General features: G+C 36.9%; 1 protein-coding gene across 5 annotated transcripts in view; it reads left to right on the top strand.

Annotated features, from left to right (window-relative positions):
- The first annotated feature begins 2,292 nt into the window (after window positions 1–2,292).
- G2E3 (G2/M-phase specific E3 ubiquitin protein ligase) overlaps window positions 2,293–19,562 on the top strand; it is a 74,845-nt gene continuing 57,575 nt past the window's right edge. For 2 of the 5 annotated variants that reach the window (XM_059915655.1, XM_059915654.1), the window contains exon 1: window positions 19,304–19,394. In XM_059915655.1, the coding sequence (XP_059771638.1) occupies window positions 19,324–19,394 (71 nt within the window). In that variant the 5' untranslated portion in view covers window positions 19,304–19,323. Of the gene's footprint in view, window positions 2,321–19,303; window positions 19,395–19,562 lie in introns of those variants that run through there. The other 3 variants (XM_059915657.1, XM_059915656.1, XM_059915660.1) reach the window with 3 other exon arrangements.

Raw genomic sequence — 19,562 nt, forward strand, 5'->3', positions numbered from 1 at the left:
CCTAAATGTAAGATTGAACACTATAAAACTCTTAGAGGAAAACATAGAAAGAAGAAGAATACTCTTTGACATAAATCACAGCAAGATCTTTTTTTTTTAATTTATTAATTTATTTATTTATTTTTGGCTGTGTTGGGTCTTCGTTTCTGTGTATGGGCTTTCTCTAGTTGTGGTGAGCGGGGGCCACTCTTCATCGTGGTGCATGGGCCTCTCACTGTCGCGGCCTCTCTTGTTGCAGAGCACAGGCTCCAGACGCGCAGGCTCAGTAGTTGTGGTTCACGGGCTTTGTTGCTCCGCAGCATGTGGAATCTTCCCAGACCAGGGCTCGAACCCGTGTCCCCTGCATTGGCAGGCAGACTCTCAACCACTGCGCCACCAGGGAAGCCCAGCAAGATCTTTTTTGATCCACCTCCTCGAGTAATGGAAATAAAAACAAAAATAAATAAATGGGACCTAATGAAACTTCAAAGCTTTTCCACAGCAAAGGAAACCATAAACAAGACGAAAAGACAACCCTCAGAACGGGAGAAAGTATTTGCAAACGAATCAATGGACAAAGGATTAATCTCCAAATATATAAACAGCTCATGCAGCTCAATATTAAAAAAACAAAAAACCCAGTCCAAAAATGGGCAGAAGACCTAAATAGACATTTCTCCAAAGAAGACATACAGATGACCAAGAAACACATGAAAAGCTGCTCAACATCACTAATTATTAGAGAAATGCAAATCAAAACTACAATGAGGTATCACCTCATACCACTTAGAATGGGCATCCTCAGGAAATGTACAAACAACAAATGCTGGAGAGGGTGTGGAGAAAAGGGAACCCTCTTGCCCTGTTGGTGGGAATGTAAATTGATACAGCCACTATGGAGAACAGTATGGAGGTTCCTTAAAAAACTAAAAATAGAATTACCATATGATCCAGCAATCCCACTACTGGGCATATACCCAGAGAAAACTATAATTCGAAAAGACACATGCACCCCAATGTTCATTGCAGCACTATTTACAATAGCCAGCTCATGGAAGCAACCTAAATGCCCATCGACAGACATATGGATAAAGAAGATGTGGTACATATATACAATGGAATATTACTCAGCCATATAAAGGAATGAAATTGCGTCATTTTTTGAGACGTGGATGGATCTAGAGACTGTCATACAGAGTGAAGTAAGTCAGAAAGAGAAAAACAAATTTCGTATATTAACGCATATATGTGGAACCTAGAAAATCAGTACAGATGAACCGGTGTGCAGGGCAGTAACTGAGACACAGATGTAGAGAACAAACGTATGGATACCAAGGGGGAAAGCGGCGGGGGTGGGGTGGGGGTGGGGGTGTGATGAATTGGGCGATTGGGATTGACATGTATACACTGATGTGTATAAAATTGATGACTAATAAGAACCTGCTGTATTAAAAGTTTTTTTTAGTAAAAAAATATTAGGAACCTTAGACGCAAGAGGGAGGAGATATGGGGATGTATGTATATGTATAGCTGATTCACTTTGTTATACAGCAGAAACTAACACACCATTGTAAAGCAATTGTACTCCAATAAAGATGTTAAAATAATAATAATAATAATAATAAATAAATATATGGGAGCAGATATTCAAAGAAAAAAAAATTAGGAGCCTTGAAAAACACCATGTGTAGTATTTGGCTTCTGATCAGAATTTTTATTGGAATAGGCCTATTATTTCTTCTACAATGAAAATTTTTACTTACATCTTCTTTTTGCAAACAAAACGCTAGCAAGTGTTAGCATGGGTTGATTGGAGGCAAGAGGAGGAAAGCAGGAGGGAACCTGAATAAATGCTAGCAAGGACTTTCCTCCTGCTGATTTTACTATTTTCAAAAAGCAGATGAGGAAGTATGGAATTTATTTAGTGGAATGTTTAATAGTTTTTAAAGAGCTTACTTTCAGTTTAAAAACATTGACAAGGGCTACTGACATTAATTTACTTGAATAGATAGAAACATACTGAATCTTTTATTCCAGAATGTTATAAGCAATAAATTTCATGTGTATTTATTGCAAAATCTGCCAAATTGTAATTCTTTACAGTGTATTGTTCACCTAAATTTTCACTGTCATAAAGTCATAGCACAGTAAGAGTCTGGAATGCCTGGTATAAATATTTACTAAATGAATTAGAATCAGGGGTAGTTTCCTAACCATTCTGACTCCCTCTGATTCCACCAGGGCTTCTCCAGCTATACCATCACACCCAGAGGAACTCTAGGAGGTAAAGGACCCATCTTACAATACAGGAAGGAGCTCACTGGTGTTTTGTTAACAAGAGGTAAGTGTTCATTCAGTGCATTAAATTGGATCCTCAACAAAGTCTCAGGGCAGAAGTAGGTGTCCTGAGGAGGTGGCAAGGGGCCTTGGAAGGGATCAAGTATATCTGTATATACTTTAGTCTCTTATCTTTGATTTGGCACTAATTATGTATGTCTATCCTTTCAGGACCCTAATATTTTATTCTTAAGAGACTTAGCTGAAGTCTTAAAAATAATAAAACTTGCATTAATTTCTGCTATAACAGTTTTAGTTTTCCCCCAAGGTAATAAAGATAACACTGTCAACTAGATAGAGAACAAGTTGGAAAGTTCAAGAAAGAAAGAAAAGCACACGGAAAGAATGGATAGGTCAGAGAATCATAAAATCTTAGTGTTGGAAGATGCTGTACAATAGTGGTTCCTAACTACCGGTCAGTGGGCCAATGCAGAAGAGTGAGAGAGTTTTTACCAACCTTTGGTTAATGAGAGAGAGAGGGAAAGAAATAGAAGGAGAGCATAAAGAGGCGTCACTTTATTTAGAAGGTTTCTTTTCAGGTAATCATAATGTCTTAAAAAATGGACTATAGTGATTTTTGAGCAAATCTGTAAATATACTGTCATTACACTGTTTACCTAACATGAGTAAATTTTACAGCATGTGAATTACTTTTAAAAATAAAGATAATTTTAAAAGTTAAAATAAAAAGAAAAAAGACTGATAAATTCAAGAGTTTGCTGAGCACTGACAAAGTAGAGAAATGCATTGTTCTGCTGTCTGGAGAGATGAGTGGATTTCGAAGAGTTGATTTAGGGTTTTAGAGACATATTGACTAACAAATAGACCCCCACTTGCACTAGCTTTGCCGGAATGCTTTTCCCATTCTCCCACCCACCTCCACCTCCATATTCACAAGGCTGGCTCTTCTTTATCATTTGTATCTCTGGTTTAATATCACCTTTTCATAAAAGTCTTCTCTGACTGCTTAATCCACACTAACTACCATTCATTCTCTATCACATACTATATTTTAATTCTTGCACTGCTGTTTTAACTATCTAATGCGTTTGTGATTTTAAAAGATAACTATTGGTTTTAAAAATTGAAACCATATACAGCCATAACTTACCGTCTACATAAATATGACTTTACTATTCTGCCGTCTTCACTAACAAAACTTTATTCCTCCATCTTCATTGACATGGTTTATTTTTTCAGGAAACTCTTATCCAAAAAGATAAAAGTTACAAACAATATTTGTAAAGTGGCTTTATTGAAATATAATTTACATACCATAAAATTCACCCTTGCTAGATCTATAATGCAGTAGCAGTTATATTTATAGACTTGTACAAAAATCATCATCACAATCTAATTTTAGGATATTTTGGTCACTCCAGAAAGAAACCTTGTGCCCAGTCAATCTCCCTCTCCTCGTGACAGCCTTAGGCAACCACTAATCACTTTCTGTCTCTATAGATTGGCCTATTCTGGACATTTCATATAAATGGATTCATATAGTATGTGATCTTTTGTATCTACCTTCTTTCGTTAAAGATAATGTCTTTGAGTCTCATCCATGTTGCAGCATGTATCAGTGCTTCATTCCTTTTAATTGCTAAATAGTATTCTTTGTGTGGATATACTAAATTTTGTTTATCCATTCACCAGCTGATGGACATTTGTATTGTTTTTACCTTTTAGCTATTATGAATAATACTGCTATGAACATTTGTGTAAAAGTTTCTATGTGAGCATATAATCTCACTTCTCTTACAGAAATTCCTAGAAGTAGAATTGTCAGTAACTCTGTTTAACGCTGTAGGAAACTGCCAAACTCTTTTCCAAAAAGTTGCACCATTTTACATTCCCACCAGCAATGCATGAGAGTTCTCATTTCTCCACATCTTTGCCAACACTTGTTATTTTCTATTTGTTTGTTTGATTATCACTATTCTAGTGGCTATATTTCTTGTGGTATCTTTTGAGGTTTCAATCAACATTTCCCTACTGCCTGATGATATTGAGCATTCTTTCATGAGCTTATTGGCCATTTGTGTATCTTCTTTGGAGAACTGTTTGTTCAAATCTTTTGTCCGTCTTTTAGTTGGGTTTTTTGTCTTTTTATTGTTGAGTTATAAGTTCTTAATATATTCTGGATACAAGTCCCTTATCAAATTATATGATTCATAAATATTTTCTTCTAGTTCGTGGGCTTGCCTTTTACCTTTCTTGTGGTGTTCTTTGAAGTGCAAATGTTCTTAATAATGATGAAGTTCAGTTTATCAAATTTTTCTTCTATCACCTGTGCTTTGATGTTGAATCTAAGAAATCATTGCCTAACCTAGGTAATTTTATAAGTTTTAATTTCTATTTATTCGTTGCTAGTATATAAAAATACAGTTCATTTTTGTGTACTGATCTTATATGCAAAGATCTTGTTAAATTCATGTATTAGCTCTAGTTGCTTGTTTATAGATGCCTTCAGAACTTTAGGCAATCATGTCAATCATGTCATCTGTAAACAAAGTTTTACTTCTTTCTTTTCTATCTAAATGCCTTTTATTTTTCTTTAAAGCCCTTCTTCTTAATATTAGTTTTTGTGCTTTTAGTCACTTGGTATGAATCTAACACCTGGCTGCAATTTACTCGTGAATTGACTAAAGTATACAATCTTCCTGACTCTTCGGTTTGTATACATTTTCCTTTGCGAGACACTCAGCTTTCCTTGGCACCAGTTTATTGTAATGAATCAGTTGGTTTCCTGGGCAACTGGACTCAATCATTATGTGAATATTTACATGGTAAACAACATAATAGGCCAGACAGCCATAAATCTAAAATCCCCCATCATACTGTCCCTACGATAGGAATGGAGTTTTGTATCTTTGCTGAAACAATAATTGGGGTGCTTTCATACGAGTTAGCTTTTGTAGTCAATTGTTTACAGAAAAAGAACTTCAAAGAGCTTTAAGGAGCAAGGAGCATACTACCTCTTTTTTGCTTTAGATCTATCTCAGCATCTTAGCACTACAAATAGCATTGCTTGGTACCAGACCATGAGTGATGCCAAAATGTTACCACAGTAGTTGACAGCTCCTCTGGGTATTTTGCCGGAAAACAGATCATCAAGTGGCTCTCAATGACTGGTATAGGGTTTGTGGTACAGAAGCCTACGGGCTTTTACCTAATAAATGGGCAGACATTGTACCTTGGTAAAATGATGTCAGACATCATTTGGGGTTCATTTTAGACATCAATACTGCCTCTTGGAAAAGGAAATCTTTAGATAACAATTAAATGAAGAGAAAAACTGGGGCTTAATTTGAGATCCAAACCCTATCTAATCAAGAGGAATTCTGGACTGCTCTCTTTTCACCTCAATTCTCTTGAATCTGTGCTTTAAAAAAGACCAGAAAGTTGGGAGGATTTTACATGCTATGAGTTGGAGAATAGTGAAAGTGTTAGACAATGCCATCTGGACTATTGAACTCCTCACTTTAGAAGTTCATAAAATTGGACAGGCGGTACTTCAGAATAGAGCCACACAGATATGATATTGGCCTCTCAAGGGGAAACAAGTGCTGTTTTAAGGGAAGAATGTTGTGCTTACATGCTTACAGATATCTGTTGAATCTTTAATATTACAAAAATGATCAAGAAAGTAAACAAACAAATCTGTGATATCTTCACATTAGGGATGAGATCTAGTCTCCTGGGTTAACTGTGGCACTTTTGATTCTTGATGAGAAGTGGACTTCAAGCACTGATCATGTGTTTATCCATGATGTAGAGTTCATATGTGTTGTCTGCAGTGTATTAAATGATGCTGCATAGCCAATGTGTCATCACATGATTCAGTAACTAATCATGCTAAAACAAAACAAAAACAACAGGGAACCCAGGTATTTATGGAGGTTGAAAAACCAAAACCACACCAGAAACCTAATTTGCATGCATGACACCTCAAATAGAGTGGAAAGTGTGGACTGATACGTCCCCAAATGTGAATGCTCTACCCTTCAGCTTAGACTGAAAATGACCACAAGGGGGGGATATTGAGAACAGGAACCATCTACCCAGCTTACTGTCTGTCTACATTAATATGACTTCACTAATATAACTTAACTTTTCCACTGTCTTCTTCAACTTGATTTTACAATTTCAGGAATCTCTTGCCCAGGAAGAAAAATATTACAAATGACTTTAATTTTGTTTCAGAAACTTTCCAGAAAAATCCATCTAAATGAAATCAAACTCTTCAAATTTTCAATAGATAGCATCAAATAACTATTAACCCACCAAATCTATTTGAAACCCTTGCTTCAACATCGTCGCCTTGCTTTATCCACCGGTCTTAAACTGTTACATTATGATCCTTACCGAATCTTAACCAAGTCTCCTCACCGCCATTAAAAGACCTCCTTTTTTTTTGTTTTAATATTTATTTATTTAGTTAGTTAGTTAGTTGTGCCAGGTCTCAGTTGCAACATGCGGGATCTTCCTTGCGGCGTGCGGGATCTTTTAGTTGCAGCATGTGGAATCTAGTTCCCTGACCAGGTATCAAACCTGGGGCCCCTGCGTTGGGAGCATGGAGTCTTAACTGCTGGACCACCAGGGAAGTCTGAAAGACCTCCTTTAACACATCTCTAAAACCTCTTGCTGTCTTCCTGTGGAGATGGAATGAAGACTCAGTCAAGGTTGTGCTGTCCCTTACTATGGTAAAAGTAAATCCAGTTTTGTCCTATCAACAAGTTGTTTCGCAATATTTGAGGCGAGCCTTTCAACAGTTTGAGCATAGTCTTTCTCTTTCACTATTATGTATCCATGACAGTAGAGGCCTTGCCTTGCTTGTTAATTCTGAATCTACAATGCCTAGAATAGGCCCAGCAAATAGGGGAGCTGACTACTGTATACATTATTCATTTATATATTCATATTACTGTACTTGGGAATTAATGGGAATTTTTTAGAATAATGTTTACTATGCTTAATCTTAACCTTCTGTGCTAAATTTAAAACCTAATTCTCTTATGAAATATGATTTCACCAAATTGAATTTTTGCTAAATGATAAGCCTATCGAAGTGCGGTCTTCTTATTTCTTTACAACTTTTTTGATGGTAAAATACCCTATATTTTGTTTAAAAAATGCCCCTGATAATGACGGAAGAAGTTTCTTAATGTTCTTACTTGGTGTTATGGGTCGAATCATATGCCCCCCAAAATGATGTGTTGGAGTCCTAACTCCCCATACCTCAGAATGTGACTTCATTTGGAGCTAGGATCTTTACAGAGGTAATCAAATTAAAATGAGTTCATTCGTGTGGGGCCAGATCCAACATACCAAGTGTCCTTATAAAAAGGGGAAATTTGGACACAAACAAGCACACAGGGAGAATGCCATTTGAAGATGAAAGCAGAGGTGCTTCCACAAACCAAGGAATGCAAAGATAGCCAGCAAATCACCAGAAAAAGGGGTATAGTCATAGAAAAGATTCTTCCTCACAGCCCTCAGAAGAAACCAACTCTGGCAACACCTTGATTTCAGATTTCTAGCTACCAGAACTGTAAGACAATAAATTTCTGTTATCTGAGCCACTCAGTGTATGGTACTTTGTGAGCCACAGCGCTAGGAAACTCATAACACTTGGAAAAATAAGGAGTGTTGGTTCTCAAAATTTGGGAAAGACTTACTGCTTCTTTTTAGCTTGTGTTTATTGGCCCTAAAAATCGAAAGCCTAGAAATTATGCTTTAGATATTATGTAATTCTTCAGCTTTCAAACATTTTGGATTTCTTTTTGCTTTTAAAAACTGGGGGCCCCAAAAGTTTTTTGTTTATGTGGTTTACATCTAATGACATTTACCATATTAGAAATTTAAAAATGGATATTTAATTCATTTAATAATAGTAGTAAACCCATTACATGTTAACATAAATATTTTTATTTTCCAGAACAAAAATAATTTAGTAAGAAGCATGGCATTGTTTTATATTTATGCATTAATGTATGACTTAATAAAAATAATTAGATCATTATATCAGTTATTGCATTCAATCTGTCACAATATTACACCACAGGTAGCCTCCAGAAAACTCAACTGTACACTTATGACAGAACTCAAGTGAAAAAAAGCAAAAAATCTTAGCATTATTATGTAAATGGTTTGATCTCATGGACCACATTTTAAGAATTGCTCTAACCTGGTACTGAAATCTTCTCTGTACTAATATTAATAATGCTTTTACCTATATATAGATTGCTATTTATATACCTCATGGTAACCACAAACCAAAAATCTGCAATAGATACAAGCACAAAAAAGAGAAAGGAATCCAAACATAACACTAAAGATAGTCATGAAATCACGAGGGAAGAGGACAAAAGAAGAAGAAAGGAACAAAAAAGGGCTACAAAAACAATTAACAAAATGACAATAAGTTTATACCTATCAATAATTACTTTAATTGTAAATGGATTAATGCTCCAATCAAAAGCACAGAGTGGCTGAATGGATACAAAAACAAGATCTATATACATGCTGCCTACAAGAAACTCACTTCAGATCTAAATACACACACAGACTGAAAGTGAGGGGATGGAATAAGGTTTTCCATGAAAATGGAAACAAAAAGAAAGCCACAGTAGCAATATTTATACAGACAAAACAGACTTTAAAACAAAGACTGTAACGAGACAAAGAAGGGCATTACATAATGATCAAGGGATCAATACAAGAAGAAGATGTAACAATTGTAAATATATATGCACCCAACATAGGAGCACCTAAATGCACAAAGCAAATATTAACAGACATAAAGGGAGAAATTGACAGTAACACAATAATATTAGGGTACTTTAGAATCCAAGGCAATCTACAGATTCAGTGTAATCCTTATCAAAATACCAATGGCATTTTTCACAGAAGTAGAACAAATAATTCTAAAATTTCTATGGAAACAAAAGACCCTGAATAGCCAAAACAATCTTGAGAAAGAAGAACAGAACTGGAGGCATCTTGCTTCCTGACTTCAAACTAGACTACAAAACTACAGTAATCAAAACAGTATGGTACTGACACCAAAACAGACACATAGACCAGTGGAACAGAATAGAGAGCCCAGAAATAAACCCACATGCTTATGGTCAGTTAATCCACAACAAAGAAAGCAAGAATATAGAGTGGGGAAATATAGTCCCTTCAATAAGTGGCACTGGGAAAACTGGACAGCTACATGTAAAAGAATGAGATTAGAACATTTTCTCACACCATTTGCAAATATAAACTCAAAATGGATTAAAGACCTAAATGTAAGACAGGAAACCATAAAATTCCTGGAAGAAAATACAGGCAGAACACTCTGACATAAATCGTAGCAACATTTTTGGGTCTGTCTCCTAAGGCAAAGGAAACAAAAACAAAAATAAACAAATGGGACCTAATTAAACATAAAAGCTTTTGCTCAACAAAGGAAACAAATGAAAAGACAACCTACTCAATGGGAGAAAATATTTGCAAATGATATGACCAATAAAGGGTTAATATCCAAAATATATAAACAGTTCATACAACTCAATATAAAAAATTAAACAACCTGATTTAAAAATGGGCAGAAGACCTAAATAGACAAAGAGGACATACAAATGGCCAATAGGCACACGCAATGATGCACAACATCTCTATCATCAGAGAAGTTCAATCAAAACCACAAAATGTCACCTCACATCTGTCAGAATGGCTGTCATCAAAAAGACCACAAATAATAAATGTTGGCGAGGATATGTAGAAAAGGGAAACCTCTTACACTGTTGGTGGGAATGTAAACTGTTTCAACCCCTATGGAAACTGTATGGAGGTTCCTCAAAAAACTAAAACAGAACTACTCAGGATGTATGAATTAAAATATTGTGAAGGAAAAAGAGCAGGCTTTATATACAAACAAGCTGGAATTAAAATATCAGTTCTGCCTACTGTGGCCTTGGGCAAATTACTTAGTCAAATTAAATCCTGGTTTCATCACCTATTATATTAGTCAGGATTAAGTAAATCAACTTTTGGATAGTTTTAGCACAGTGTTTGGAATACAGAAAGTATTGAACAAATGTTAGTTCCCTTTCCCTTTTCCAATTTCCTTTTGTTAGTTTACATTTACAAGAAATCTGATTGCCATTTATGATCGCTGTCCACATACTGAAATTTAATATCTGTTACTGTACAAATATCAAAGAAGACACAAGCCACTTCTGAGATACTAGCGTTGCAAACTGAAGTTAGTGAAAAGAAGAGGATGTAGCGATCATAACATCTGACTCCCCCAAATTCTCACTATCTACTTGAGCTGCAGATATAGCTTGTTAAAGCTAATCTATTATTAGCTCTGTATATGAACGTGGTTAACATTTTCAGGTTAGCTGCAAAGGTGGAAAGTAGAGAATGAGTCACTGAGGAATTTATTGTAGGCACTGAAGGGAAGAAGAAAGGAGTGAGGCTAAGATCCACTTGGGAGGAGAGTCCTGGGTGACTCTAAAGTGGACCACCAGCCGAAAGGAACTGGACATGGAATGCCACATGCCACCAAGAGGAGAAGGAAGGGGATGTTGACTGTATGGTTTGCCTAATCATAATTATCATTAAAAATATTCTCTCATTTCCAGTTCACAACATTGCTCATAAAAAAGAATGAAATAATGCCATTTGCAGCAACATGGATGGAACTAGAGATTATCACACTAAGTGAAGTAAGTCAGACAAAGACAAATATCATATGATATAGCTTATATGTGGAATCTAAAATACTACACAAATAAACTTATTTACAAAACAGAAACAGACTGACAGACATAGAATACAAATTTACAGTTACCAAAGGGGAAAGGGGGGGAGGGATAAATTAGAAGTTTGGGATTAAAATATACACACTACTATATATAGAATCGATAACCAGTAAGGACCTACTGTATAGCACAGGGAGTTATACTCACTATTTTGTAATAACCTGTAAGGGAAAAGAATCTGAAAAGGAATATATATATGTGTGTGTGTATATGTACGTATAACTGAATCACTGTGCTGTACACCTGAAACTAACACAATATTGTAAATCAACTGTATTTCAATAAAAATTAAAAGAATAAAGTTCACAACAAACCTGTGAGGTAGTTATTATGATTTACATTTTTTTTAACCAATAGTGATGCTCAGAGGGTCGGGTTGGGTTCTTCATACTTAGCTTGCAGGTAATAGTGCTAGCATTTAAATCCCAGCCTGTCTAGATCTAAAGTCCAGGCTCTTAACATTGTACTCTGGTGTCCTTGAAGAATTTTCCCTAAAGAACAGCCATAAAGGTCTAAGCCAAACTTTAAGCAATTGCCTGCTTCCTAAATGGTAATTCTATGTCCTGGACTTTTGTGAGAATTTGGTCTTTTTCCACCTTCGTCAAGATATGCTGGTGAGAATCGGGCTCATTATAACTGAATCACTTTATCGACACACTTGAGAGGTCATTTTCCTGGAGTATTCTGTCAGGGATTAAAAAATCAAAGTACACAAAATAAACTGAAAACAGTTTTGATTGCCAGCAATTGTATCCAAGAATTTTTAAGATTCTCTTCAAACATGTTGTTCATGACTTGATTTTTTTCTGGGTGGCATTACCAATGTGTATGCCTACCTTTGGAGTTACTCTTAACTGGAAAGAGGCTCTGATTTCTGTGCAAACACTTCAAGCCGAAAGACAGCAATTAAGAAAAGCAATCCGGACAATCATTTGTTTGAAACACCAACGTGGAGAGGAGGAAAGTTAACATAAACATATCATACCTTAGACCTATATTGGAACACCGTGTTTCATATTGGCTACAGGCAATCTTTGAGCCCTTTTTGCTAAAAATCATGTAGTTACCCAGCAGGAACGGTATCATTCCAAACACTGCTGTTAATAAACCTGCTTATTATCCAAACAACCCTGAAACAAGAGACCTGAAATTGATGTTTTGGGTGGTGCTTCCTGCTGCCAGGAGGTGGTGTGTTTGATTTAAAAGACACTGAACCAGGGTTAGATTAAAAATTTAGATCAAAACATTCATGTGAATGGGACATTGAGAAAAAGAATTCTGTTTGGCAGGAAACAACAACCCACGTTTCCTAAAATCTATTTTGATTCAAGTTCAAAATTGATGTAAAAAGACTGGTCAGGCAAACTAATATAAGGAACATTTTAGAATACACTGTGAAAGCTCCATTCACAAATTTATTAACACTGCTGATAGCATAGAACATGCTTGACAAACACTTCCTGATCATGGAGCCATACACTAATAATGGTCATATGCTTATTTTGTACAGTATTCTCATTATGACCTGTACACGAGGTGATCAATTAAATCAACTAATTTGTTTTGCAACCATGGGATGGAAACTCTGTAGCACTAATGCCATAATTATAGATGTTAAATATATTCCAAAGTATTCAAATACTTTGCTGAGAAATAGAGAAGAAAGCTTTAGGAATAGACAAGGAGAGTGAGAATAGAGAGGGTAAGAAAAAAATTCATTAAAGGAGGAAGTGAAAAATACAAATCTGAGGTAAATATGGAAGCAGTGACAAGATCATGGTAGAGTAGGAATAATTAAAGCTGGGGGAAAGATAATTACTTCTATTTCATGCTTTCAAATGTTTGTTAGAAGTTGGTGAAATAGAATTTTGGGAACAGAGTCCCATGTTAGCCTGTATTCTTAGAAGGGAAAAACTGTGACATATTTTAAACTGTGCTGGCCAGTATGGTAGCCATTACCCATGTGTGGCTAATGAACACTTGAAATGTGGCTAGTACAAATTGAGATGGGCTGTAATGTAAAACATATACCAATTTCAAGACTTAGTACAAAAAAATGTAAAATGTCTCAATAATCTATTTCACTGATTGCATGTTAAAATGATAACATTATAGACATATTGGGTTAAATAAAATATATTACTTCAATTAATTTCACCTATTTCTTTCGATTTTTTAAAATATGACTACTAGAAAATTGCAAACTATATACGTGGCTAACACTTGTATTGGGCAGTGATGGTCTAAAGAATTGCTGAGGAGAGACTAGACGGACTCTATTCTAGAGTTCCTGAAAGGAGAACAGTCACCTTGCCTACCTATTGTTTTTACCCCTGTCTTTTAGTTGTTTTAGCACCATTGCACATGGTAGACTAGTAAGTGGAACAGAGAAAAACTGGCATGTAAGGGACAGAAGTAGGAGGGAGTAGGGAAGCTATTTGTTGCTCCCCTTGCATAGCCTCCAAAAGAAGTACTTTTTTGTAAGGCAGTATGTTGACATTAGACTTAAGTCTATAATGATATAATAAAAGATATTGAAGAAAGATGTGTAAAAGCCAAAGTGGGAAACATAAAAGTGTTTTTACATGTTTGCTCACTTCCTCAACATCTACCAACAGCCCCCTCCCTGGCCCCCTCCTCCTTCCCAACACACACCCACGCTCCATTTCTAGGTCAAGTAACATAAGAACCTGACTAGGCCGCTAATTAGACTTTTTTGAATGCTCCCTTTTAAAAGTGTATTTCTCATTGTGTGCCTCTGCTAGGGTTCTGAGTAGCAGGAAAATTAATATAATAAAAGTTTTGTTCCAAGATCTCAGGGATGATCACTAGTTAGGGGAGCAGATAGATGAGGTGACGTTGGGTGCTAGACAGAATGTTGACAGGAATTGATAAGGAGTGCTTTAAGGGCAAAAAGCTAGAAATTTATCCTCAAGGTAGACACACATTCAGGGACCTATCCTGGTAAGCAGGTAAGCAGATGAGACTAGGATCTGCCAAAAATATGGGTCAAGTATTTGTTTCAAGTGTGGGTAGGAGATGAGGATCAAGAAAATCTGCCCCATGTGAAAGACAAAAAGGGTTAGCAGAACTTCAGTAGGGCTAACCAGGGGAGGAATGGGTTGCTGTAAAGGACAGTTTAGTCCAACAATGTGAATTGATTCTAGGTGAGTGGTAATGTAAGAATTAGTGCCATGGTGCAGGGCCAGGCCTATCAGCATTATTGTATAGCAGAATATTGTTACTTTTCTAATTAAATAGTACCATTCTTCATTTTCATTTGTATGTCTTTGGGGGTTCAACAGCCCTAACTTTGGAGGCAGCAGTTTAGGGGGCAAAGCCACAGAGCTTTGTGAAGTCTCCTTAATAGTAGGGATGTACCCTAACTTATTCAATCACCTCCCTCCTGATAGACAGTTGTTTTTAATTAGAAGTGCTTCAAAAGCACTAGTATGTTTATTTCTATAGGAGAACCCCAAAGTTGAGAAGACTTGGTCAAAGAGTTCGTTTCCAAAAGAGTTGTAGCAGTGCATGCTCCCAGTATACGAGTATGTATATTTTACTACTACACCCTCCTGGTATTGGATGTTGTAAATTTAAAAAATTTTTGCCAATCCAAGAAAGGAAAATTAGTTTTTAGGTTGTGTGGTAGTGAGGTTGAGTATTTTTTTGTTTATTGTCCTTTCTCATTTCCTCTTCAGTGATTACTTGTTTGTTTCTTTTGATTATTTTCATTACTTTTTGAAAAAAATCAATAAAAATTGTTCACATTAGAGTTGTTAACCTTGTATTGTATGTACTATAAATATTTTCTCATGATCTCTCATTTATCTTTTGATGTTTTATGGTGAGTCTTGCCAAAGAAATACTTTAAACTTTAACATAGTTCTATGTCTTTATAGGGGAGGAAAATTTTTTACCTTTACCTTCTTATGTTCATTACTTGGAGTTCTGCAAATTAAACTGACAAATTAACAGGAGAAAAGTTATAAAATTTTTCTTTGTAATTTTACAGACACAGGGGGTCCACAGAAGAGTGAAAACCCAAAAAAGTGGTTGGGCTTGAGTGCTTATATACCATTTTAACAAAGGGTAATAAATTGTGGAGTGACTAGACAAAAGAGGAAGGATTTGGGCTTCTGGGAGTGGTAAATTGTGGGAAGGTAAATATGTGGGAGAAACTAATGGTAGACAAGGGTTATTTAGTAGGGCTTTTTTATGCAGACCCATCTGAGTGTCATCTCCATCACAGTGATAAGGGGTGTGAAGGAGGGGGACAGCTTCACAAAGGGAAATTTATGCCCTGCTTCTGGTTAGACAGGGGGGCAGAGAGTTCTTCCTGTGTCTGCTTTTTCTCAATTGTCTTCAGCTCAAAATAATCTTTATGCCAAAGTGGCATATTTTGGGGTGGCATATACACATCTTTCATTTTATGGCTTCTAAGTTTCCTTTCTTCTGTAAGAAGTCCCTTCTAACCTAAAGTCATAGTTATTCTTCTAATTTTTCTCCCATTTCATTTTAATTGTATTTTTTATATTTCAATCTATAATCCTTCTAGAATTTATTTTGGCCTATGGTGCAAGGTGGAGGCCTAACTCTGTATCTTCCGTATAGCCAGTTATTGCCATTTGTTGTTAATTTATGAACAAAAACATCCTTTTCCCACTAAACTGAAATGTCACCTTTGTATCAGCGTACAACTGAATTTTTCTGATTCTCTCTGCATTTGAATTTTTTTTCACTATCACTCTTTGATTATAGTAGCTTTGTGGTAAGTTTTTCTATTTAGTAATATAAATTTTCTACTCCCAGCTTTTGCTAATCTTCTTTTTTAAATGTCTTAACGATTCTTAAATACTCATTCTCCATTTACAAATACTGAAATTAGTTATGTTCACCAATTATATTTTTTAAAACATCAGGTCCTATACTTTTCTTTAAAATATATTTCTAGCCATTTTATTGTTATTGTAACTCAGTTGGTTGTAGTAAGAACCTTTCAAAGTAGGGTCCAGGAGTGCTTCTGCCAAAGTATTTTGTATTGGCTCTTGTGTGTGAGCTGAGGACCACTGGTCCCAGGAGTGCTTTTGTTTCGTTTTCTGCTGCCTAAGGAGTGAATAGAAGGAGAAAGGCAGGGAAGAGAGAAAGTTCCATTAGCTATGATTCAGATTTTCTATGAATTCAGTTCTCAGCTAGCTCAGACTCCTGAAGGGTTATCAGAAACTACATAAAATTCTTTGTTCTTTTTTTTTTCAGTTTTTGCAGCTGTTATTAAGTGCAATATTCACATCAATATATTTCAGTTAATTAAAAAAAATTATTAGCTATCAGAATGTCCAGTCCAATGGCCATATTTGTTAGATTTAAATATGTCCTGTAGTGAATATTTTCTTTAAAAAGTTCTTAAGTCTGGATTTACTCAGGCTCCTTGAAATAGTCAGTGGGTATTTATTGCAGATCTTCTTTGTTCATGAAATACTGTAACATTACTTGAATACTGATTGTATTCAAATTCACCTGCACTCACTCTTGGTAAAAAAGGGAATAACAGTTTAAATATGCAAATACCTTGATATTCCATTCAATAAACACTAGCCCTAGGCAATTTATACATTAAGCCTGACCAGTCCTACAAGAAAAATATGTCAGTGACTTTAAGGCGCTCTCTATTGCTGAGGAAAAATTAATCTCATTGGACTGACTGATGGCAGGGCTGCTGGGTGATGATAACTTTGTCAACATTTTGGTGGAAAAAACTGAAGAATTCATTAAGGGTCCTAAAGAAGGACTGACTAAAAAAAGAAAAACTCAGAGGACAAACATTAAAAAAACAAAACAAAACCTGCTTATATAGTCATATTTAAAAAATCATATATCTAGGGCTTCCCTGGTGGCGCAGTGGTTAAGAATCCACCTGCCAAGGCAGGGGACACGGGTTCGAGCCCTGGGCTGGGAAGATCCCACATGCTGCGGAGCAACTGAACCCGTGCGCCACAACTACTGAGCCTGCGCTCTAGAGCCCGTGAGCCACAACTACTGAGCCCGTGTGCCACAACTACTGAAGCCTGCGCGCCTAGAGCCCGTGCTCCGCAACAAGAGAAGCCACCGCATGAGAAGCCCATGCACCGCAACGAAGAGTAGCCCCCGCTTGCTGCAACCAGAGGAAAGCCCGCACGCAGCAACAAAGACCCAACACAGCCAAAAATAAAATAAAATAAAATAAAAAAATAATGTATCTATATATTCTATCTATATATACTATACATATTTTTATGATTGTTTGGGGAGTTTTTCAAGGGCACTTTGAGTACATTTAACTTTTTTTTTTTTGGCTGCACTGTGCAGCTTGCAGGATGTTAGTTCCCCGACCAGGGATTGAACCCTGGCCATGGCAGTGAAAGCACCCAGTCTTACCTAGTGGACCACCAGGGAATTCCCTGAGTACATTTAACTTTTGCTTGCAGATTAACTTGAGAATTTAATTCCTGTGAAGGATGGAACTTAATGGTGGGAAGGTGCCAAGAATTATGAAAAATATAGGAAAATATATGACATAGTTTCTGCCTTCAAGGAACTTGAAACAGCAATATATTTAATGGGGCAGTATTAAAAATGTGGGACATTAAGTAATACAGCATATCATGAATGACAAAATGTGTGGTCAAACCATTACTATGTAACTGCTGAATGAATTGATGAATGAATGAATGGACACAGATTATTCAAACATTATACATTTCCCCATTTATTAAACCTGATTCTTCATCTAGAATATACTCAATTTCTAGCAATCTTCTTTTAAAAGCAATTAAAATTGCAAGAGTAAAACATGCTTATTTAAAAAATTCAGCTGGTTATAGAGCAAAAGTTTCTTCCCGTCCCCATTCACCAATGGGGTAACATTTTACAGTTTATGTATCCAAATTTTGTATGCCATACACATACACATACTTTAAAAGGATGCTATATATATATATATATATATATATATATATAGTCTTTCTGAAGCTGATTTTCAATTGAGTACCTACTGATCTACATCATTATTTTTAGTGCCTGCACAGTGTCAGTATATCAGCTACTAAATTATCATAACTTACAGTATTTAATCATTTCCTTATTGGTAAACACGTAAGTTATTTTCTACTTTCCACTGTTAAAAACAGTACATCACTTAATAGCTTTACACACCCTTATGTCAGATTATCTATAAAATAAATTCCCAGAAATCTAGTGAATCTTTCAAATTTCAGTTTGATAGAGTCTGAAGATGTTCTGTTATGGTTTGGTTTGAACTGATCAGTTTAGGTCAATCGATGCTCTTAGATGTGAGGATGATCTGGTGGTAACGTCAAGATCAGAGTTAGAGGGTTTTTTTGTTTGTTTGTTTTTGCCTAACAACATGTTGTCTGTCCTTCCTTTCCTTTCTGTACACTTTTCGGATCAAGGATACATTCGCGGTCCTTGGCAAAGGAAAATGACACTGTTGTCCCAAGAATCTCATAGGACAACCACATAGTAATCTTGTAAAATGGTCTGTAAGAGGGGGAAAAAAAATTTGTCGCTTTCTAACACTTATCCTCAAAAATGTTATTTGGGACCAGGAACCTTTCCGACCACTCCATTTTCAGTCTGTTGCTGGAATAAGGTGATTGGCGCACTTGGCTTTTTGTCTCCCTCAAACAGGGGAGGGAAAGAGGTTAAAAGCCCTGACTGTGCCGCGACAGGTCTCAGGAGACCCAAAGAAACCCCGTACTAAGTATGCGGAGGGTTCGTTTCTTCCTTCCGGCTGTAGCTCGTGCTTAAGAGACGGCAGAGGGGTAAAAACGTCCGGACTCGGTTAGTGCTTTTATTCTCTCCTTTCCTGGAAGTGAAGAAAATTCAGCATGTCTCGATCCACTTCAGAAACAAGAGGATCCTCTCACGAGCCACCCGGCAGCAACACCAACCCCGCTCCCGCACTTCTCTCTGGACCTAAGTAGGGAGAGAGACAAAAGAAACTGAACGGAAAAGGACCGAGCAGAGACGGCACTCCGCGGAATAACAGCGGTGGGCGCCTCGCCCTTCCACAACTCCCGCGTCGCCGCGGGCCCCGCCTTTGAGGGGCGGAGCTGAGCCCTCCTTCCGGGTTGCAGGCGGAAGTGGACGAATTTGAATTGTGTGGGCCGTTGGATGGGGCAGCTCCCGGATGGCGTGTGGCGCAGCGCGAGAAGGGAAAAGTGACACGGCCGCTCTGGAACTTCTGCCCAGCGCGCCTCGGTGAGTGGATGGCGAACGGCAAGGAACTGAGTATTTCAGGGGGAGAAGCGGAACCCTCGGATGGCACAGGGGGTCAGGAGGCGGGACAGTATAGCGGGGGCCTCGGAGTGCCTTTGGGGGTGTCGGGTGGTGGGGCCGGACGTGGGGACTTTGGGAAGTCGGGGCAGA

This window comes from Balaenoptera ricei, chromosome 2, assembly GCF_028023285.1.
Source record: "Balaenoptera ricei isolate mBalRic1 chromosome 2, mBalRic1.hap2, whole genome shotgun sequence".
NCBI classification, from domain to species: domain Eukaryota; kingdom Metazoa; phylum Chordata; class Mammalia; order Artiodactyla; family Balaenopteridae; genus Balaenoptera; species Balaenoptera ricei.